The 23,508-nt window shown below is 47.3% G+C and overlaps 1 protein-coding gene across 3 annotated transcripts in view; it reads left to right on the top strand.

Annotated features, from left to right (window-relative positions):
* The window catches only part of Map6 (microtubule associated protein 6), a 71,053-nt gene that overhangs the window by 39,466 nt on the left and 8,079 nt on the right, over positions 1-23,508 (top strand). Inside the window, exons 2-3 of one of the 3 annotated variants that reach the window (XR_004769120.1) lie at positions 11,097-11,310; positions 12,614-12,742. Coding sequence is in view for 2 of the 3 variants with exons in the window: in XM_027407746.2 (XP_027263547.1) it covers positions 11,097-11,310; positions 13,077-13,273 (411 nt within the window). In the remaining variant the exon portion in view is untranslated. Of the gene's footprint in view, positions 1-11,096; positions 11,311-12,613; positions 12,743-13,076; positions 13,274-23,508 lie in introns of all 3 variants that reach the window. The other 2 variants (XM_027407746.2, XM_027407748.2) reach the window with 2 other exon arrangements.

The raw sequence follows: 23,508 nt of genomic DNA, 5'->3' as shown, positions 1-23,508 counted from the left end.
CAAATCACCTCCAGTGATTATAAGCAGCAAAAAATGGCATTGAGGGGAGGGTCGCCAATTTAATATGTTCCCACCCAAAACTCAGATAAGTTCTGAGATTGAGTTATTTCCCCAATGTCAGGCTTAGAAGACAGTCATTTCTAAACAGTCACATGACAAGGGACCTTCACCAAGAGCTTGGGATTCATGAAAACTGCTGTCGTGTCCAGGTGCTTCTTTATGATGAGTTCCTGAAGTAGAATTGCCATCCAGGAGGATAACAATGTGAAAAGCCCCTTTCACTAATTCACAAGTATTGAACAAGTAGTCAATAATCACCTGGAAGTACTGGGTGCCCTGCAGTGTCCCACAGCACCCCCCAGGCCGCTGGAAGGGGGGCCTTTCCCTTTTCCTTGCCAGCGGAAGGGACTGTGAAGCTCTATGTCAGTCTCTATGAACTCAGTGATGATTTCCAGTAGCTTAAAGTCTTGACTGTAAATGAAATGCATATATGTGCAAAGAAAAATCATGAATAAATATTGATGCCATTTTGGGGACCAGAAGAGCTTTGTTGTTTTTGAGACAGGATTTCTCTGTGTAGCCCTGGCTGTCCTGGAACTTGCTTTGTAGACCAGGCTGACCTAGAACTCAGAGATCCCCCTGCCTCTGCCTCCCAAGTGTTGGAATTAAAGGTGTGTGGTAGGGAAGGACTTTTAAGGCATAACTCAAGCAACTATGCAAAAGGAAAAAGATAGACTAGGCTATGAGTTAGTTTTTCTCATTTCTGTGATCAAATTTTTGACAACAAACAAATCACAGAAGAAAGAGTTTATTTTCCACTATGTTTCAAGGAGCTGCTGTCCATCAGGGCAGGGAAGGCATGGCCATGGGAGTGGGGGCAGCTGGTCCAACTATTTATTGTTGGTAGTCAATGAGGGATGAATACTGGTATTCAGTTCATTTCCTCCCTGTTTATTCAGCCTAGTACCTCAGACCATGGAATAGCACAGCCTGTGTTCCAGGTGGGTCTTACCACAATTAACCAAGTCTAGGAGCTTCCTTCCTGACATGTCCCGTGCTCCATCTCTTAAGTGACTCTACATCCCATCACGTTGATAATATTGACCGTTACAGGCTACATCCAAATGTAAAGCTTCTGTAGATAGCAGGCACACTGGTAAACATAATCATAAAAGATTCAAATCTTTTCTTTGAATCTGAAGTAGAGAATTCTTAAAATTACTAAGTGGTTACATGAGACTTTTAGAATTAAGAGGGAGAGGAGGCTGTTCATTGGTTGTGCAGCCAAACTGAGCATGTGCAGAAGTGTGCTAACTTCCAGCCAGGGATGCAGAGATGGACCACACAGGCCTCCACCTCGGATGTGCTTGGAAACCAACCCACAGAGCACAGAGGTCAGCCTGAGAGGCTGGTGCTGAGAAGGATCAGGGCATCTATGGAGCCAGAGATCACCTCCCTACAAAGGAACAGGTGCCACAGAAGGGGACACTTCAACTGACTTTTATTTTATTTTGGCTTTTAGAGAGGGTTTCTCTGTGTAACAGCTCTGACTGTCTGGAATTTGCTTTGTAAAGCAGGCTGGCCTCAAACTCCCAGAGATCTGCCTGTCTCTGCCTCCCTAGTGATGAGATTAAAGGCATGTGCCACCACTGCCCCTTGTATTTTTTAATTTATATGTATGTGTGTGTGCCTGCTTGTCTGAATGTACACCACATTTGTTCAGAGGTCTGTGGAGGACCCAGGAACTGGAGCCACAGGCAGTTGTGAATGAACCACCTGATGTGGGTTACTCTGCAAGAGTAACAGGTATTCTGAACACAGAACCATCTCCCTAGTGTATATTTTGGTACATTTGGTGAACATATGCAACTATGTCCAAGAGACAGTTCCCTCTCATTCATACCTAGATAACTAATGCTCTTTTTGTCTCTGCAGTTTTGTTTTTCTAGAAATTTAATACAAATGGAATCGTATAACATGTACTATTTTCTGTGGGTTTTATTTCATTTAGCATATTTGTGTGTGTGTGTGTGTGTGTGTGTGTGTGTGTGTGTGTGTGTGCTATGTACAAGCACATGTGTGCATGCTGCATGTGTGTGTGCAAGCACATGTGTGTCTGTTGTGCAAGCCCCTCCCCCCCAACACACACATGCATGTGCGGTGTATGTGTTCATGTAGAGGCTAGGTGCTCAGTATTTCTCTGCCATCATTTTTGAGACAGGGTCTCCACTGACCATGGAAGTCAGCTATTTGGCTAGGCTGGCGGGTTAGCAAGCTCTGAGGCCCCAGAGATCCTCTTGCCTTCACTTCCCCAGTGCTGGGACAGGCACGTGCTGCTGTGCCCAAACTTGCAAAGGTGCTGAGAATCCAAACTCAAGCTCTTATGTTTGTGCAGGCTCTGCTGACTGTGCAGGCTCTACTGAGGGAGCTGTCTCCATAGCCCTTCATTTAGCCTGGCATCTTTCAGAGTCACTTCTTTTAGTTGCTGAGTAGTGTATGCACAGACCCACCTTGTTTTCTCATGTGTTAGCCGATGGACATTTGAACTGTTTCTGGCTTTGGAGCTGCTGTGAAGAACGTTATTAACACTCATGTACAAGGTGTCTGCTCATGAACATCTTTGCTCATTTTTTCAGCTTAGGAGTAGAATTGCTAGGTCACATGCTACATGTGTGGTGAAGTTGAAAAAAATCTTTTTCCTGAAGTGGCTGCACTGTTGTACATTCTCAGAAATGTATGTGAGGTCCAGTTGTCCCACATCCTCCGTAACACTTAGCATCATCTGTGTCCTTCGTTGTAGCTATGTGAGTGAATGTGAGCTAGTGTCACACTGGGACTTTAATTTGTATTTTCTTGTTATTCATAGTATTGAACATCTCTTATGTGCTCATGTGTTCTTCATATCTCTTCTTTAATGAAATGTCTCTAGTTTTCCTGTTTTGAAATTGGGCTGCTTGTAAATTCATCAGATATTGTTCAGCCAGCATTCTCTCTCAGACCATGGCTTGTCTTTTCATGGTAACTTTGAAAACCGAGATGCTTATTTTATTTTGGTTTTTCAAGACAGGGTTTCTTTATGTAGCTTTGGGGCCTGCCTGGAACTCACTCTGTAGATCAGGCTGGCCTAAAACTCACAGAGATCCATCTGTCTCTGCCTCCTGAGAGCTGGGATTAAAGGTGTGCACCACCACCACTCAGCTAAGATGCTTAATTTTCATGTATGAATTTCTGTTTTTGAGACTGAGTCTTACTACGATGTTCCAGCTGTCCTGGAACCTCACATGTCTCTGCCTCTGACTATCACTAGATTATGGGGCTGTGTGATTATCACAATTGGCCTGTTAAAAAAATTGCTTTTGTTTTGTGTGTATGAATGTTTTGACTGCATTCAAGTATGGGCACCATGTGTGTGCCTGTTGGATCCTCAGGAACTGGGGTTATGGATGGTTGTGAGTAACCATGTGGATACTGAAACTTTCAACAAGGTGCTCTCAACAAACAACCCTCTCCAGCCCCTGTATCTGGCTATTATTTATTTATTTGTTTGTTTGTTTTGGAAACAGGGTTTGTCTGTATAACAGCTCTGGTAGTCCTGGCCCCAACTCTGTAGACCAGGCTGGCCTCAAACTCACAGAGATCCTCCTGCCTCTGCCTCCTAAGTGCTGAGATTAAAGACATGCGCCACGACTGCTAGCCACCTGGATTTTTAAAGTGCTTAATTATGATGAATTTGAATTTAGCTTTCCCCCTGACCCTTTATTATTTTTGTGTCCTACTGAAGAAATATTTGCCTGCTCTGAGGTCACAGAGATTTTCTTTTGTTTCATTTGTTTGTTTCTTAGAGATTTATAATTTTAAGGGTTTTTGTTTTGTTTTGGGGTTTATAGTCCATTTCTAATTCACTGCATGAGTGAGCAGCAAAGATTTATTTTCCTTTCATTCAGGTATCCAGCTTTCCAGACACCGTTTGTTGAGACCTTTTCTCTATGAATTGCCTTAGCACATCCGTCCAGAACTAACCTGTAACCACACCTGTAAACCACACTTGTAAGCCATACCTGTAAACCACATCTGTAAAGCACATCTGTAAGCCACACCTGTAAGCCATACCTGTAAGTCACATCTGTAAGCCAACAGTTTCATGGGAAATGCTTAACACCGCTGGGAACAAAGGAGGGAACCCGTGGGTGGTGTTGGCCACTATTCACTGGTGTGAATAGTCTCAGGTGGCTGAGAGTTACCAATCATTTAGCAATCAGTCCACCCAATCCCTGAGAATCTGTCAGCTCTGTAAGCCAATTCGACTCAGCTTCAGCACACCAAAGTGTGCAAATGTGCATGTCTGCTCTCTCCTTCCCCTTCCTCAGGCACGTGCACACAAGGCTGTCCGCAAGCAACACATTCGGTTGCCATAGCATTCTAAGTTTTGAAATCAGGTATCATAAATTCTCAAAATTGCTTTGACAATTTCTTTTCATATATATATATATATATATATATATATATATATATAATCAGCTTGCTTTAGGATATTGATAATGGTGGCTTTAATTTATAGAGTAATTTCTAGGTAATTACCATCTTAACAATATTGAGTCTATTCATAACAGTTCTTCTGTTTCTGCAGTTGTTATTGTTGCCTATTACTAGTGCAGCATGTGAAAATATCCTGTTCTGAACATCAATGTGATCTCCAGAAACCTCGCTAAATTTCATTCTTCTAGCAGCTTTTTATTAGCTCCCCGAGGGATTGAACTGATTCCTGGTTTCCATTTTCAGCTACCTATCGTCCTGGCTCTATAATGCTGCGAGCATGGGCTTTCTTTGTTTGAGACCGTTTACCCGGTGCACAGGGGCCTGTGAGCTGCATGCAGCCTGTGACGAGACACTGATGGCAGCTATGTGCAGAATGCCACCTCCTTAATGAGAGCTCTGGTGCTTTGACACCTGTCATTCCCAGCTGTTACTCATGCCAGATCCTTCCATGTATGACATATAACTTTGAGAGAGAGGAAGAGAGAGAATTCTTTCCTTGTTTAGAATACTATTAAGGCATTCTATTCACATGGTATAATGAATTTGTTTGATCTTAATGGACAAGAGAAATCCCTAGTGATTGGAGCACTGGCATTCTCTGTATGCACCTCCCTTCTGCCATTCACACAAAAACACTGAGAGATGCTTGCAAGCATGTTCCCTGGCTCAGGTCTGAAAGCTTCTGTCTTACCTAGCCGCTTCTGCAGGAATCAATCTTCCTTTCCCTATAAAGAACAAAGGCTCTCCAAGCTGCTCTAACCCTGAGCCCAGAGTCGCTCTGTTCCTTTTAATCTACAAACCCTACTTCCCCAAGCCACCTCCTGCGATAGCTTGGCAGCTGACAGTGCCTCACTGATGCCTGTGCCAGGGTTCATGACCAAGCCTGCTTCCTTTTGAGGAGGGCATGTTAATTTAGCAAATGCAGACAAGACTTTTGAACAGAGACTTGATATGTTTCCATGGCAACATAAATTGCTTATGAGAATCTGTAGGAAGATTTGGGACCATTACGAGTTAAGTATGGTCTTCTTCCTGCATAAAGCAACTGGGAAATGTTAAAAACTTTATTGTGCAGAGGCTAGGGGACAAAATTTGATTTCCCAAGGATTTAGATACATAATAAATAAATCTGAGGCCTGTGGAAGAGAAATGAGAATTTTACATGATATAATTGGCAGCAATCCATTATTCTAAGTCCCCACCACCATGAGGAACATGTCACTTTTCTCCACAGCAGTGAAACTTGTTTCTTGTACAATACTATTTCACTGTTACTCACAATTGTCAGTCCTTTTTATACTGGAAACGAAATCATGGCTTCTATCCTATTCCATCATGATCCTTCCTTCCTGAGGCCACACCCTCCCCCTGTGCTCAGCCACTGCCCCCACCCTTCTCCTGGGCCTTTGGGACCCCACTCATCAGTAACAGGGTTCTCACAACTGTCTGTGGTCTGTCCCTCTGCCCTTGAGGGACTGACAGCCAAATGTCCTTAAGTGGGACAGGACTTTACTAAAGTAGAGAGCAAACATCTGTTTACAGTGGGTTCAGTGTCGGAGGCTCAGTTCATCACCAGCTGTTGACTGGGGGCTGCTTTGTGCAATCTGACTTGAAACTCACTCAGCAGTTAGCCCGGTCCTGGGAGAGGCTGTCCTCACTCTGCCCACCCTGGGCACCAGCGTATTGACTTGTGGAGGTTAGAAGTATAATAATGGCTGGATACCTGTCTGATTGCAGCCGTTTAAATTTCCCCGTCTGACAGCTGCATCCATGCCTACAATACAAGGCATCTGAAATAATCTTTCTTAAATAAGAAACACTAATGAAACACTAATGAACTAGTGTTTCATAAACACTAATGAAAACCAAATATACTTATCTAATTGTTTGCCAAGGACTTTCTGATTCTGATAGGAACCCATATTCTGCCTATTAGCCCTTCCATGGGGCCTGCAATGAGCCAGTCTTCACATGGCCAGAGGACTAGAGTTGAGATTACTTCTCTTCTTCCTCCTTCTTTCTTCCTGAGACAGGTTCTTACTATGTAGCCTTGGCTGTCCTTGAACTCACTATATAAACCAGGCTGGCCTGGAACTCACAGTTATCTGCCCACCTCTGCCTCAAGAATGCTGATTAAAGGTGTGTGTCACTACACCAAGCCTAAGGATTTCTTTCTAAAGACTCACCTCTCTGTTGTGGCTCAGGCTCAGTTGTAGTGTCTGTGTGTTTACCTGGGCTTGCAAGTGTTGCACTTTCCCATGACAGCCTGCGTGGCTTTCCTTCTCCTAGGAGTTGGACCTACATAGTGTATCTTTATCAACTTGGCTGAGCAGGAAGCTTTGCTGTCTTGTTTTCATTTCTATTTTTGCACGGATGTGTGGATGGATGTACATATGCATGTATGTGCCCGTGGAGGCCACAGGACCACCCCAAGCATTGTTCCTCAGGCGCCATCTTTCACTGGCCCGGAAACTCACCAAGTAGACTAGGCTAGCTGGCCACCAAGCCCCACAATCCACTCTTCTCTGCATCCCCAGCACAGGGTTACAAACATACACCACCATGCCCAGCCTGTCTAAATGGTTTCTGGGAATCAAACTCAGGTGCTGGTGCTTGCAAGACACCGTCTACAGACTAGTTATCCCCTCACCCTGCTTGTGTTTCTCAAGACCAGTGTGTAACCTCTCTCCAGAGAAACTTGCTATGACTCTGCTGGGAATTTCAGTTGCAGTGCTCAGTTCCCACCATCTTTCTCCGCTGAAGTACAGCATGGAAGCTTAGTTTTCGGTTGGGGTCTGTATTAGAATCTGTTGCTTTGCAACAAATTACTCCAGAGCCTTGCAGCTTAAGGATTAGAGACCAGAAATAACTAGCCAGATGGTTCTAGTTCTAGGGCCATGTGAAGGTTGGCGTGGGCCTAGGGTGCACTTGTAGCTTGCTCAAACCCCCAACTTTAGCCAAGAGACCCCAGTACCTTGCTATCTTCACACCTGTGTATAATGTATTTTGGGCATATTCACTTTCCCTCTCTTGTCCCCTCCCTCCTCCAATGGTCCCCTTCCACTTGCCAACTAGATACTGAGGGAAGGGTGGGGTCCTATGAGTCCCTCCCAGTAAGAACCTTTAACTGCCTATACACGCTTAGGGATTTATAACTGCTTTTGAAACCTTACGAGCCATGCTCCCTCTGTGACAGAGTGTTGATGAGCCTATAGGGCTCTTTGACTCACACAACAGGTTGCTGTCCCCAGTGAGAGCAAAGATGAGCCTGCCATACCTTTATTGAGCCACCCTTGGAAGTTACCTCACTTTGGCCATATTCCATATCCTCCCCAGCCACATTAAAGAGGAGGGCCGTTGAGTTCCATCTAAGCTAGAGTGCAGAAGGATTTGGGGACATATTGTGGAATGAGACACAGATGCCCTGTGATGCTTCTTGTCGTCCCTTTAAGGAAGACCGGAGTCTTCCCGTTCAGCAGTTTCCAAAGAGGTGGAGGCTGCATCTCTGTCTTAGCAGAAGAGGACTACACTGAGAGAGGAAGAGATGTGAAAGAACAAGGCAAAGGCCATTCTTGATATTTATAACAATGAAATAGTTACACCAGAACTGGCTTAGTGGTTATCAGTTTAGGCATAAAGCTACAGCTGGGCCTGTACAGGATGCTCTCTGAAAGTCTCATTGATGTACCAAGGGTGTTCAGGATGGGGCTGACAGAGCTTCTCCCACAGGGCCACATCTCAAGCTTGATATAAGAGACTCACCAGCCACACAATCTGTGTGGAGTCACAGGATGCTTCCAGGACACTCTTGGAGGAAGAGAAACATGCTTAGGGGCCATGCTCATGTCCCTGAGACCTGGTTCTGGAAGCTTCATGGCTGGGAATTTACTGCTTTGATAGCAGGAGATCCAGGCCTGTATCTTGGATCTGTTTAGCAGGCAGGGTTCTGTCTGAAGGGTAGGGGCATTTAGAATCTTCAGTAGGCAGTGGCAGCTGGAGCACCACATGACCCTGGACCAACAGCCCTGACCTGCATGGAGACCCACATTGACATGGGAGTCAGGTCATGAAAACTTGGATGAAACTAAGGCAGGTGGAGAAGGGAAGAGACAAAGAAAGGTACCAAAGGACCCTTGAAGCCCAGGGGCTAGAATGACACTGAAGGAACAGGAAGCTCCCAACTCTCATTCTGTATCTTCCCCTACTCCTAGTTCCCCATCTACATGAGGGCACAACCATCCACACACCAGACTCCTGGCATCACCTGGTCTCCTCCCACAACCCATGCTCACTTGTGCCCTTGGCCCAGAGTCCCTTCTCTGTCTCCTGTGCCTGCCACTCTCCTGTCTCAGCCTTTGCATTCCTTTCTGGTTTGCCACTGTCTCCTGCTGGTCCTCCAGAAGCCATTCTCTCCACTGTTGCTCACTCACACCACTGCCCAAGTTCTATTTCCAAAATAAATCTGGCTGCATTGTTAACTTGGGCAATGTCATGTTACAGAGAAGAGCTTCCCCCCAACAAGGCCAGCAGGCCCTCCATGATTGTCCTAGTCTTGTGTATCCTTCCCCAGCAAATGTCAACCCAGCGGCCCATACTGCCCGCAGGTCCGACAGGGCCATGCTGCTCAGGAGTACCTGGGTCCACTCTACAGTCTTCCTGGAGCTGCTCCCTGCTCCTTCCTCTCCCTTCCATCTGCCTGATGGAGTTGCTGACCAACTCCATCAACCTCTCTGACTTTGGTCCAGAGACCTCCCATGCTTCCAGGCTGGAGCAGAAGCTCCTCCATGCTCCTACCTCCTCCTCTTTCAGTGCTTGGTCTTGACCTTTAGTAACCTCAAATTCCTCTGCCTACTGCTCTTGAGCTCAGTATCTGTTTTTACTTGTTTGCGTTCCACAATGCTCAGTATGTCCCCAGGCACTGGGAAAAACTATGGCTGAATGAATGAGTGTGAAAGGGAGTCCAAGAAAAGGCAAATGGGCGGGAAGACCAGAGAACCTGGGTGTGGCAATGCTGAGTTGGGGGAGTTGAGATGTCCAGATGAAGGCCCAGGCTGCAGCACCAGAAAGGTGGGCCTGAAGCTCTGATGAGGGTCTCCCAGAAACAGTGGTCCCTCTACATAGGAGCCAATCGTCTAGAGAAATTCAGAGAGCAGATAAAAAGATCAGCAAGTGGCTCCCGTCTTTGGAGCTTGTCAGGACCTTGTCTGGCCTGAAGCTTTTATTTTACAAACAGGAGGCAAAGGCTCAAAGCAGGAGGCTGCTCAGCAGGTGAAGGCAAAGCTAAGGGCGCTCACTGGGCTTCAACATACAGCACTGGGCATAGTCCCCATGGCCTCCATGTTTGTGTCTCGCATCTCTGAGCCCTAAGGAAAGGAACCACAGAGGGTGAGAGGGGCCCTTGGACCAACACAGCTCCACAGCTGCCCACACTAAACCCTTCTTCAAGACACAGCTGTCTGTGAACCCCTGAGGGACAACTGACTAAGCCCAGACATTCCTGCCTTCAAAGTGGGGCATTGTTTGGGCCTTCAGCACCTACAATTTACAACTTCGTGGGCCATCTACTTGCCATCCTTATGATAAATCAGAAACAGCCAAGTAGCTAGGCCTAATGCAGCAGGCCTGTCATCCCAGCTACTGAGGAGGCAGAAGCAGTATACAAGTTCACAGCCAGCTTGAGCAACAGTAAATTCAAATCTTGGGCAACATAATGAGATAAAGAGTAAGAAGTGGCTGGAGATATAGTTGAGAGCGAGAGCGCCTTCCTAGCACAGGAGAGGCCTTAGGTTCAGTACCCAGATCCAAAAACAACAACAAATCAGATGAGTGGAAACCACAAGGTTGCTGAGAGTAGAAACACTGATGGAAGGGGGAACAGATGCATCACACAAAGGGCAGAATAATAGCCATTCACACCCATACGTTGGCCACCCTATGCACACACAGCCAACACAAGTCCTGGTTATTGTCTGAATGATGTGGGGGACATGCTGTGTATTAAGTCACAGGGATTCCCATCCAAAGTGACCTGGGTGTTAGTGGTCTGGCACCATAAAAAGCAAGCATGGGAGGGATTACCCTGAAGACTCTGACAGCAAAGGTTCCTCACTGTGAGAAGTGGGGAAAGAAGGGCTTGAGGCTCCTGCCTCTCGTACTCAGGGCCTGAGTTGATCTCTCCACCACCACACAAAAAGTGGCAAGGGGAACTTGATATTTGTTGCAAGGCTGCAGTGTGTCTGACTCAACCTAGTCGGAAGCTCTTTAGCCTGGCACATACAGACATCCCATGTTCATTGAGCTCCCAAAGCACTGACCAGGTCGGGTATCTCGGCCTCCAGTAGAGACTGGCCACACAAGACCCGAAGGTGAGGATGGCTGTCCTGGATCTCCTGAGTCTAGGCCTGGGAAGGACCCTGAACTCTCTCTGAGATCTCTACTGCTGTTTCCACACCTGGCCACAAAGCATGGATCAGGGGACCCAGCTTTGTGTGTAGCTGGGGTGGGGAACATTTCTCTGCTGTGTGATATCTCTCATCACTGATGTTTTCTTTGACTCACAGGAACGAGTTCAGAGCATGGACAGACATCAAGCCTGTGAAGCCGATCAAAGCCAAGCCCCAGTACAAGCCCCCAGATGACAAGATGGTCCACGAGACAAGCTACAGTGCCCAGTTCAAAGGGGAGGCCAATAAGCCCACTGCAGCTGACAACAAGGCCATGGATCGCAGAAGAATACGAAGCCTCTACAGCGAGCCTTTCAAGGAATCCCCGAAGGTGAGACAGCACTTACTGCACAGCCTGGACGAAGCAGGATGGGGGGCTCTGGCTGGCCCCCAAGAGCTCCTGATGAGTCTTACCTTTCTTCCTCATCACACAGGCCCAGGGCCGTCTTCAACAGGTACCTCTGTGTTCAAAGGGCACATTAGAAAGGAACATTACATAAAAGTAGCTTAACATTTGGAACACCAGATTCTGTATTTGAGAAATGCAGAAGAAAAGGAACAGAAAAACCTCACCTGGGTGCTAAAGCCCCCTGTTCTAAAGGAGTTGTACTCCAGCGCCCGAGCAGCTGCCCCAGGGTTGTAGCCCCTTACCTGGCCTGTTTTGCATCTGCAATTGGCCCAGCAGCTCTTCCTCCACCCTTCTCCAATCCCTGGAAGGGTCCTTCCCTCCATCTTTGAAGCACATCTAACTTCACTCATCCTTCCCTGACCAGCCCCACCCAACAAAGTGGATGTATGTCACAACACCCCTGTCACATGAGCACTAGAAGTGTTCCCAGTTATTTATCACTGAAGTAGCAGTTTCTGAATGAGGATTTGGGGTTTGTTGTTTTTATGCTAACACTGGTCTTCCTAATTTCATCTCAATATGAGTTTGTTGACAGTAGAAGCATGTTGGGCAGAGCTAGCAAAGTGGGCCCACAGGCTGGCTCCCTGTGTATCAGGCCAGATGGGGCTGGGCACATAACCACCTTTCCCATCTTTAATAGCCAAACATGTGTGGGGACCAAAATAACTCCAGAACCTAACTGGCCTTTCTCCACTTTTGCCCTCAAGTCTAGCATTCAGTTGGCATTTCTATTATGCCAGGACCAGTTTGTAGCCAAGGTAACAGACTGACCCAGTTTGTCTGGGAAGCATCTAGTCCTGGAAACCCCCCACCCCAATCCAAGCAAATCAGGATGAGGTAACTGGACCTCAGTTAGTGAATGGCCCAGCCTGAGAGGCCCAGCACTAGCTCTGTCCATCCACTGACGAAATAGGCTCCAGGATAAAGGTTAGCATTGAAGGAGAGATTCCGAGTGAGGAAGGAGGGAAGTTCAGGGGAACTTAGGGATGGACAGCAGAGTTTGGCATATCGGCCCAGCAATCCTAGTTACTCCAGAGTTCTCTGAGAAAGAGAAAACAAGACTGTATCTTCAGAATGAGAGGAAAGATCTAGAGGAGGAGCCTGGAGACTGGAGTGACTGCAATGGGGAAGAAGGCTAGATCCAGCTAGAGTTAAACATATGGCTAGTAGAGCCTACTGCCTGCCTGGCACTTGAGTTGTTCTGAAGCTCCACTCCCCACCCCAGGGATCAACCATGGTGCATTCCCATGAATCCCTGCCTGCCCTCTTCAGTCTAGGACCCAAGTGACTGAGCATTTGCTCAAAGAGTGCCTGGCATTCACTGACTACAGCAAGCTGCATGCCTGGGCCTGAGGTGAGTGAGACATAGCCTTCCAGCAAGGAGGGACAATAAATTTCATAACCATTATCTAGCCCACCACCGAGATGGTCTGCTCCACGGGAAAAAATGACAGGGCAGGGAGCATAAGACAGGTGAGGGTGCTGCTACAGGCTGCCTGTGGATTCAGACAACAGAAACCAGATGACCAGACATCGTTGAAATTCTGCCCTCACTCTGCCTGTCCACTCTGCCACTAGTCACTATTATTCTTTTGTTAATGCTTCGATGTCTTTCTCTAAATCCCTCTCCCACTCCCTCCCTTTTGTGTTTCTGTATTTGTGCTCTGTCTGTCTGTCTCCCCATGCAGGTAGAGAAACCTAGTGTTCAGAGTTCCAAACCAAAAAAGACCTCAACGAGCCATAAGCCCCCGAGGAAGGCCAAAGACAAGCAGGTGGTATCGGGCCAGGCCGCCAAGAAAAAGACCACAGAGGGCCCCAGTGCCACCAAACCCGACGACAAGGAGCAAAGTAAAGAGATGAACAATAAACTGGCTGAGGCGAAAGAGTAAATGTCACTGCACTTTCCTTTTCTCCCCCCCCCCAACTTCCCTCTATTTAAACCAACAAACAAAAAAAGGCCACAAAATTAATTAGAGACTTCCCATCTGCCTTGGTTCCGAGTATCACAGGAGCCCTGTGGTTGGTTTTTTCTGGGAGGAATCGTGTTTCACAGACTGAGGTCTCTGCCTCTTCATATGGGTGGCACAGCATCTAGCCAAGGGCCTCTGGGACACCCAGAAACATTGTTCACTGGCTATGCATTCCCTGTGGGTCTGGGTTGGGACAGGTCTGACTACTGCCAAGTGCAGCTCCTGGTGGAGCTGGGAGTGTCTGCTGCAAGGCTTCCTCCCTGTGCCTCCCACAGTTGCATCACTCGATTTTGGACTTTAGGCAAATGTTCTTTCTCAAGTTCATCAGATGCTTGCATGTTACCCAAGTTCAGCTTAGGCTTCAACAGTTAGAATTTGTGAAAATGTTACAGATGAAAACAACAACAAACCAACCTTGGCCTTACTATCAGTGAAATGGAATTCTGTCTGTTAACTAGAAGTAACCCTCTCCTGGAACCCTCAGTTAAGAGTGTGTGCCTGTGTTTCGTGCCTGTCAGTGGGCTTTGAATAGTGTATCAAATAATAGGCCACTGGCTGGGGCCGGCCAGAAGTTGCAGAGTATTTGGGATGCCGAAGATGTTGTAGTGGGAGCTCCCAGCAGTGGGAGCCCACTTTCCTCTGTTTGCCCTCAGCACACGGCTGATGTTGCAGAACACCTGGTTAACAGAGAATAGTCAGATGTACAGATGGTACATAGCATATACTTGTTGTGACTTTCTGTTCCTCAGATGTGCAGGTGAGGCGTGTAGACATGCAGCAACTATGGTGATGCACCCCTCCAGCCCTGAGCTATTGCTGTTTTTCACAAAGAGGCCAGTGTGCTGAGCATCCTGCCAGAGTCTGTGTGGTGAGCCCTGCTGAGGGCTGAGCGAACAAGCACCTATGACTTTTGATGCTTAGAATCAGCTCTCAGTGTGCTCCATATTGCAGTGTTGCCTGTGTGTGGCCGAAGCCCCCTAGAGTTGTGTTGTAGGAATTAGGGAGTGGTTATGAAAGGAACCCACCCTACTTACTTATGAGGGAACCCAAAATGTCCACCAGAAAGGTTCTGGTGGCTTATAGGTTGCTCCTGTCCTGGAAATCCTTACTTGCTCAGTGTTCTGAGTAGCTGGGATGGTGCAGTTGTGGTTTGCTTTCTCTTGTGGTAAAAGTGGTTCAGAGGGAAGATCTCATGGCACTTTCCCTCAGAAGTCCTTTCAGGTCCTTGCAGTTAAGGAAGGCAGAGCTCCCAAGCTCCAGCTCAGTTTCATTGTATAGACAGTGAAGGTTTCGTTCACCCCTTTTGGGGCTGGTTGAGACACGTTTGTAAATTAACTCACCAGTGGTGTGCGAGCCTTCGTTGTTTTTTGTTTTTTGTTTTTTAACAGAGAAGACTAGAAATGAAGTCTATGGTATCACCTGACGCTGTCTTTTCCGTCTCAGGGCATGGACTGTGAGAGAGGCTTGCTAGAGAAGGGAGGCAATGCTAACGAGTCTCGTTGTCACGACTCACAGGTTTCACATGCCTGTCCAGAAATGCCTAGAGCTAAAAAAAAAAAATAAAAATGCCTAGAGCTCCATACTGTTTCTGGCTACCTGTCAGCCAACCTTACTGTTTACCGAAAACTATCAAGTGCTCCAACTGTAGCTGCCGGCGTATGCTCCTCTCAAGCCCCGGTATCAGCCTGATCTGCTGTTAGCCACACTTTGGTTTCTCTGTAGAATAGCTGTGTGTTTTGTAGATAGAATAAGTCGGAGTTTACAATGCACAGGGGATCCTTTACTCACCATTCATGTTGTATCTTGTGCCGGGCACTGTGCCAGGCTGCGGGGCAGACAGATCTCTATAGTAACGCATCCAGGTGCATGACTATCCCACATATGCTGTGACTGAGTTGAGTTGGTGTTGTGCACACTCAATTTGTGTGTAGTTTGCCATAGCTTACCACAAGGACCCCAGAGCCGTAGGGGCTGAATTTGTTACCCTGCCCTGCCTTGAGGCTTTAGGTGACCTGGATAATGTCCTTTTCAAGTTGTCAGTGTCCCCTTGTTTTTCACACACCCACCTACGAAAACTGTTTGCAGTTCACTTTGACTCTTGAATGTTTCACTCCACTGACAAGAAACTTCCTTTGATTTCTACTGTTTACAAATAAAACTCAGCCGGTCTTGTTCTGTCTCCCAAACATACTGGACAAAACTGTCTGTGGTTCCTCAGGCAGTGTTTGATGTTGCCTTTTTGTGGGTGACCAAACCTGTCCCTCATTCTGTACATTTCCCTACTGTTCCCTGTTTACCCCCAGCAAGAGGGCTGGAATGGAGACATTTTTTTCCTTGGCTTGCCTGCAAAACTCCCCCCAAGTTCCGGCCAACTTTCCCTTCTCTGCCCCAGCTCCCAGACAGCACATGTAGCCATGTCACTCTGAGGCAGAGAGGAAGTGTCTATGATTTTGTGGCCCTGGTTTTGTTGAATACCACAGATTGTCTATGTATCATGTAGTGCACACCCCTCTTGGTGCTATCTCATTTCTGCTGTTAGTAAAAGAATGACAAAAAATATTCATGTATAGCCAATTGATTGTGATGTCTTGTGGTCTGTGCTTGCTCAAAAAGCAAACCAACAGGTGTTTTTCCAGTTATAAATAAATGCTAAAGACGAACACCACTTTCTTGATCGCATTTCCTTGGTGAGGCCCTGCTGAGTAGGTAAAGGAACCCACCTTTGGCAACCGAGCCTCCCTGTACCAGATGAGCTGTGCCCTGCAGTTTTCCCGGGGTCTCCATAATGCAGCTTGCCTCTTTTAGATTGCCTCTCAGATACTAATTGCAAGCAGTCAGAGCTAAATGTTGGGAAAGGCGAAGAAGGACCTGGAGATGCCCTGGCCAACAAGGTAGTGTAATGTTTTCATGCCATGTCCCTGGAACAGTGACCAACTGCGCTACTCACTGCCTCACAAGGGTGGGAACCTGCCGTCTAACTCTTCCCTTCCTGTGGCCAGCAGTAGTGTTGCTTCTGGCCTTTTCTCCTTGCAGGGTGGCAGAGATACCTTCGCTTGCTCGTTTAACCCTCAGTCATGTTACAGGTGGCACCCAGGAGTTGGCTCACTGTGTCGTGCATGTGCCTGACATGGGGATGGAAAAAATAGCCACTAGAGTGGCTCAGTCAAGGACCCAGTGGGTCAGGGAACTTGGAAGCTCAAGTGGAGATCAGGTTTTCCTGTGGGGGTGGGAAATAATGGAAAGCTTTCTGTCAGAGGGCTCTAAGGAGGGCGGCAGGATCTGCGCATCTCGGGCAGGTCTCAAGGCAAAGGAGTAGATTCAGGGATGGGAAGGGGCGGGGTTGGTGGAGAATCACATTAGCTCACTTTGTTGTCCTTCTAGTAAAGCAGGAGACAAAGACTTTGCGCTCATGATTTCTCCAACATGTGTCGATTGGATACTATTGTGTGCCAGGCTCTGTGCTGGGCACTAGGGGAGCCAGGAGACTGAGACCATACCTCTGATCACAGTGGGCATGAAGGAGGAGTCTGTTCTAGCTGGTTCCATGGATGAGAAAGGACTCAGCAGATGGGTAGGTGTTGATCAGGTGAACGGAATGGAGCATCCCCAAGGCATGCCAAACAGAGGAATGTGCCCAAGCGAAGGTGTGGAGGGGTCATGAACTCGATGAGCTCAGGTTCTGGGGATAGATCACTTGGGGGTGGAGGTGGCAAAGGCCAGCAAGTGCCGAGTTCCGTGGTAGAAAGGCCGAGTGTTACATTATGGGTGGCTACTAACTGGGGGCTCCATTTCACATGCCCAGGTTGCACCCATGCCCTGCATGCTTCTGCCATCATGCTTTTTGCCTCACCATGCCACAGCCACAGCCACAGGCCCTTTCTCATTCTATCCTAGGAGCCCTATGGTGGCACCTCTATTGCTGGCCACACTTCTGAGTTTGGGAATGGCAATGCCAAAAATCAATCTAGGGTATTAATATTTTAAAAATCATGATATATTTGTTTTCAGAATCATTACTTTTATATGAAGCAGGGTACATAAAAATTGCTCAGTAAATAAAGATATAGATATGTATTAGTTATCTCTCCCCTCAGTTAAGAGAGATTAAATAGTACTAAATAGGAGGGAATAGCGGTGCAAACAGAGGCAAAGGAGAGAGAAGAAGAATTAAAATTACACATCAGGACACCAAGAGTAAGCCCAGACAGTGAGAGGAAAAATGCACTCAGAACCAGACTGGGTCAGGAACTGTGCCAGGGAGGAGGTGGGAAGGTAGGACCACCTGGCCTGCTTGGTCTGTACCACCAAAGTGAGCTGATTCAACCGCACACCTGTGGCTCCTGCCACTGTCTGGAGGCAAAGCACATGGATTTACATGTCACTTATATGTAAAGATCTACATGCATCTTATTCATAGCACTTTCCTAAGACAAGCAGCAGCTAAACCAGACATGTAGTTTTAGAACAGGCCACTGTGGCTAAATTAGTTAGAAATGTGTTTCAATTCAACATATATATATATATATATATATATATATATATATATATTGCAATTCCACCCAGCATCAGTCCCATCTCACAAAGGCTGTGGACCCCTGAAGTACCTGAAGTACTTTGTGGTGGTTTCAAGGGCCATTTACAGCTCAAATATATTAGCAGCTCCCATTTCATATATCAGTATTTCAGGATACAACTTGTGGGTCACCTGCAGTTAAAGCAGTCCTCTGTTCCCTAAAACCCCTGTCACCAGCACAGCCTGGGCAATGGCTGGAACAGCTGAGGCAGTAGAAACAGCAGAGGTGGCCCTCTCCTAGAACACACTTCAGGCAGGTACCCCAGATTCTTGCCCTACCACCAACAGGGTTCACAGTTCCTTCTAACATATAAGCCATCTTACAGTACACACAGCAGCAGGATAGCTGAGACTAAATGACTTGGACATTTTCTCAGGGAGTTTGGCTGAGATGAAAAGTGCCCAGTGACATTGTGGACTTGGCAGTTGGAATCTGGGTCTTCACCGGCCTCTTCAAGTCTTTGCACCCTTCTCTAGAAGGAGAGACACTATTACTCAACTCAGGAGAACAGGGTATAAGGGGCATTGACACTAGACAGATTGTTTCGATACTGTGCAGTACAGGGACGATGCGTGATGACTTTCTCATTGATAGACAGAAAAGCAACTAACTGAGAGCTAGTCATACAGAGCCCAAATGAGGCAAACACTCCAAAGACAACTGCTTTGAAAGAATTCCAGCTATTGGATTCTTTGGAGTCCACGGACTGAATAATGTCTGAACCATTTATACTTTAATTGTTTACAAAGCATTCTTCCTATAAGCGCCACAAGGCAGGCCACAGATGAGGCAGGGAAGCTCGGAGGGGAAGGCCCTGGACAGCTTGGCCTAGCCTGAAAAACAGGAAGCTTAGGGCTGCCTGGGGTGTATGAGGTTTCCAACAAGTGGGATCCTTAGGGAAAATTACACCTAAAGCACGCAAAGTTACATTGTGGCTGGGCCATCTCAAGCCCTCCAGCCAGCTTGCCCAGCACTTTCTTTAGGGATCTGATGCAAACCGGGGAAATCAGAATTGGATCAGGTCTTCGCACTCCTGTTACCAACTGTGTGATGAATCCAGAGGATGTTCCATTCCTAAGCAACATAGTTGGTAGTGGAGAAGCCAAGATGAAACAGGCATCTGACACCTGCTGTTGCAGACTGAAGGCCACTCCTTGGTGCTTTTTAATTTCCAACACTGGAGTTGAGCTGAAATATTTGTCTCTGTCCTCATGTGAGTGGCACTGGCCACCTGCCCACTAGGCATCATACTTTGCTGTCTCAACAGATGGCCTCAGGTGTCTTAGCTGGGGCCAAGGAAATTTCAAGTATATAGAAAAGTAAATTGTTGCCACTGCTGTGGGCTGATGCTGCTGGAGGGTTCTTTAGGCTTGCAAGTCTGACCATGTCATCCCCTGCTTGAAACCATCGGCTCCGGCTCCCACGGCCTGCGGAAGCTCGTTCTCAGTCACCACGCTGCTTCTCACCTCCATGCCTTCCCCACGCTGTCCCTCCTACCCAGAATGCCCTTCTCCTGCTTCTCACCTGGCTAACTCATCCTTCAAGACTCGGCTCAGGGGACCGCTCCAGGAAGCCTTGCCTGCACCTTCCAGGCTGGGTAAGATGCTCCCTGTGTGTATCTTCATCATGGAAATCATCACATGTCCTGTGTCTTCAGCTCATATGTCCCCCCAACACTGGATCATGCTCCTCCAGGGGAAGGGTCAGCTCCTTCTGTCATCTATGTCCTTGCCTAATGTCTACCACAAAGAATGTCTTCTGAAGTGTTTTTTGAGTGAGTGCTGAGTGAGTGGGTGGGTGAGTGACTATAATCACTGTGTGCCCCACATTCACCATGGTGCCTCCACAAGGCTTCTTTATTCTGCCCAGTAACTTCCCCTGCTCATAAGAAGGGAGTAGTTGCAGCGGCACACATGTCATGGCAACCACAAAGCAGAGATCAACTGTTTTTATGATGGCCAGCCTCTGTTTGGGTCAGCATCCTTTTGCATTTGATATAGTATAGCCACCTTCTCTACAAAGTTTTAATTTCAGAAAAATCACAAGTTCTCAGATGCAGAGTAATCTTAAGAGATGGTCTTATCCCATTCCCTGCTCAGGGCAGGACTCTATCTCTGGCATAAAAGAAAGGTGTTCTCCCCCCACTACAAGGGTGGCTCAGGGTTTGAGCCAGCAGCCCTGGTTTCAAACCAAAGCTCTGATGTGCTATCTATGTCTCAGAATCTCGTAAAGCCTCAAAGATACTGCAATACTAGTCTGCCTCACCCTCCAAATCAATGTGGTATCCAAATTCAGGAAGTGAAAGTTGGACAAGACATGTATAGTGTGATCTTGGAATCTGTTTGGTGCTGGAGCTTAGAGGTGGCAGCTAGGAAGAGTGCTGACAGCTAGGCTGCCTGTCACCAGTCTCTGATTTACCTCTCTACCCTTTTATCGGGAGTGGCTGAGGGCCTGAATGGAAAGTGGAACGCCTTTGGCAATAGTTTCCCATTGCTTTCCTGTGCACCGCTTTCCTCTCACCCCCTTGAATTACAACAGTGTGGTAGCTGCAGCCACTTGAGGGAAAGTCACTTTCTCGACAGCAGGACTGAGATCCAGACCATCTAGGATGGCTCTCATGATCCCAGCCCTTCACGGGCACCCTCCTCTCTGAGTGTCTCTATAAACCACCCATGCAGATTTCAGTCTTGAAATTATAAGTTCTTTTATATTGCTCCTCTATAAACACCCAGAACCGACCTTGATTAATTGCTGAAGATTTTATCCTTTGTTTTACACTGGGGCGGGGAACCCCAAAAGATCGATTTGTAAATTCCCAGGAGCCCAGAGTTAGATGAGAGCTGAGCCATTTTTTGTCCTGTGCCTGGGTCCTATGCATTATATTTTTTAAAGTGTCATTAGCAGGATTATCAGGTTCTTAGCAACCCATTTGGAGAATCAGTTCTACCCTTGACTTTGCCCTCTTAGAGTTAACACAACCAAAGATGCTTTTTACAATACTTCTTTTATACAACTGGGGATTTATTTCATTCTCAGAAGGTCAAATCTAGCAAAGATGTTTAATGATTCCTAAATAAATCAATAAATACATTATAGGGCCACTTAACCTTTTAGCCTAACTCAACTTCAGAAACTCAAGTTCATGTGGAGAGAAGAAGGCCCAGAACTCTAGAGGGTCCTGGGAGCCAGGAATCTGGCCCCGGATTGTGTCTGGCTTTTGTATGTTGCAGAGCTGACCCAGCCCATAGGAAAGGAACAGGAACAAACACTGGTTTGGCTTTTACACCACTTGTTCCCACAATAAGGTTCTTTACAGATAAAGAAATCAAACCTCAGTGATTAAGTGACAAAGTCACACAACTTGTGAGTGTGAGCCTGGTTTTGAAGCCAGTGGTTGATGCTACAGCTCATTCTTGGTGCAGCCTTGGGATGCAGCTAAGATTCCTGCTATCAGAATACCTGCAACCTCCTGTAAACAACCTTCCCCAGTCCCCTTCTCAGTGACTACAATGGCCTTCCACATGGAGGCCATGGATTCTCAGCCAAATTGAGGGAGGCACACTCACCTGAGAGTAAGCCTTGTGGATGCAACATCTCCCTTCCTACCTGTGATTCCAACTGCTCCTCCATGTGTTGAGCCACCAGCTGGGTGGACTCTGCCCGGCTGGTGTCCCCACTGCTACTGTGCTTCAGGTAGGGCTTATGGTGCTCAATGGGGCTAGCCCTTGGGCCAGGAAGCTACTGCTTCCTGGAGCTATTTTCTCTGGAGGTAAACTTGGGGATGGCACTGTCTGGCGTGGTCGATTCAGGAAGGGCTAGGGAAAGCGGACACTGAGCCGGCACTTCCTAGGATCTGTTTTAGAAGATGCACTCTCAGGAGATTCGGTTGGGAGCTCAGAGCTGAGACCTGCAGTGGTCATCAGCTCCAGCCAGGCCTAACCAGCAGCAGTACAAGCAAACTTGGTTGTGAGGCTGTAGATGTATTTGGGTCTCTATATGTGAAGAGAGGAGTGAGCTCCTCCATGGAGTCCTGGTATTGCTTGTACTGTCTGTGGAACACTAGGCAACTTATACTTCACTTCTGAGCCCCCTTTCTTCTTCTGAAAATACAAGCTAGAACAATCCCAAGCTGTGGGCTTCTGCATTTGAAAACAAAAGGCTGTATCATACCGAAGATTCTCTTAAACTGAGAGACCAGGGTTGAAGAGGACCAGAGATCCTGAGGCAAGCATAGCTAGGAAAATATGTGTACATGTGGTCATTAGAATTTGATTTGTGCAAGTTAGATTTCAGCTGCTCATTTAGGATGCCAGCTCTACTGAGTGCCAGCCTGTGCCAGAGCTCCATGGTTCCCAACTACATTCAGTAGCCACATACTCAGTAGTCATGTGTGAAATGTTAGAGGAAGGGAAGAAAGGAGAGAAAGCAGGGAGGGAGGGGAACAGCAATATCACCCACACCCTTAGAGGGCCCACTCTAGAGACAGCCATAGCTAGATGGGAGGGCCAGCTGCGGAGGACTGAGGGCATGGAGTGGGAATCTAGACAGTTTCACCTGAATCTTCATCTTCATCCCTGAGGAGGATCTGCTGGTCAGGCAGGCAAGGAGAGCAAGAAAGCTGCTTGGTAGGGGTGACACCAGAGCTAAGGAGTTGTGTTCTGTTTGGAGGCCGTGTCTGCAGCCTAGCTTTCATTTCTGAGCTCTGGATCTGAGTGATGGGAGCTGACTGAGTCCCATAAAGGATAGTAGTCTGGAGGGTGAGGGCAACTGAGCTCTTGTCTGTGGGGCGTATGCTACTCAGAGAAGCCGGGGGAAGGACACAACTGCTGTCTCTTCTGGGGTGGGGAATATGGTGGTTCAGGGACGATGACTCCAAGTGTTAAACACAAGTTGCTGTCCAGGTCTAACCACTGAGATGCCAAGGTGTGGCTTGTATCACCAGGGAATATGGACCCATGCCAGGGCACTAAAGGCAGCTAGAGTCAGGAAGATGCCAGCAGAGAGTTGGGAGGCCTAACGGCCCCAGGTACCTTTCGTCTGCTTATGTAGGGTGATGCTTTCATGGAGCAGAGAAGGAAGGCTTTCCAGCAAAGCCATGTTCTTGATCCGAGAGAGTATGTTGAGTCTGTTTGAAGAGATGCAGGCCAATCAGGGTGAGGGCCAGGCAGGGATGGTATGGTTCCTGTTTACTGGTGGTAACATCGTGTTCCGAGTATGTGTCTGGGGCTGTTCTAGGCGCAGCCTGGGTCTCACTTCTGCACTCCTGACACAGGGCTAATAGAGTGAACACTCCATAGAGTTTGTCCAGTGAGTGGATAAAAGAGAAAAAAAAAACAGAGAACAAAGAGAAAAGGCTATTGTTGTTCTACCATGTCTGCCAGACACTCTGCTAGATATGCTGAAATGAAGATGAACATAACATAGCCCACAGTCTAGAGGGAGAGTCAGACAATTACCAAACAACATGGTGATTACCAAAGTAGGGGCTCCCATCGTGTCCTGGCAGAGTAGGAGAGCCCTCCTCATCTCCATGGATCCTTCCTGAGAATAATGAGCCTTCCAAAGATAGTTTCCTT

Source organism: Cricetulus griseus, chromosome 3, assembly GCF_003668045.3.
Source record: "Cricetulus griseus strain 17A/GY chromosome 3, alternate assembly CriGri-PICRH-1.0, whole genome shotgun sequence".
NCBI classification, from domain to species: Eukaryota; Metazoa; Chordata; class Mammalia; order Rodentia; family Cricetidae; genus Cricetulus; species Cricetulus griseus.
The sequence above is the reverse complement of the archived record's forward strand: the minus strand, read 5'-3'. Positions and strand labels throughout refer to the sequence as shown.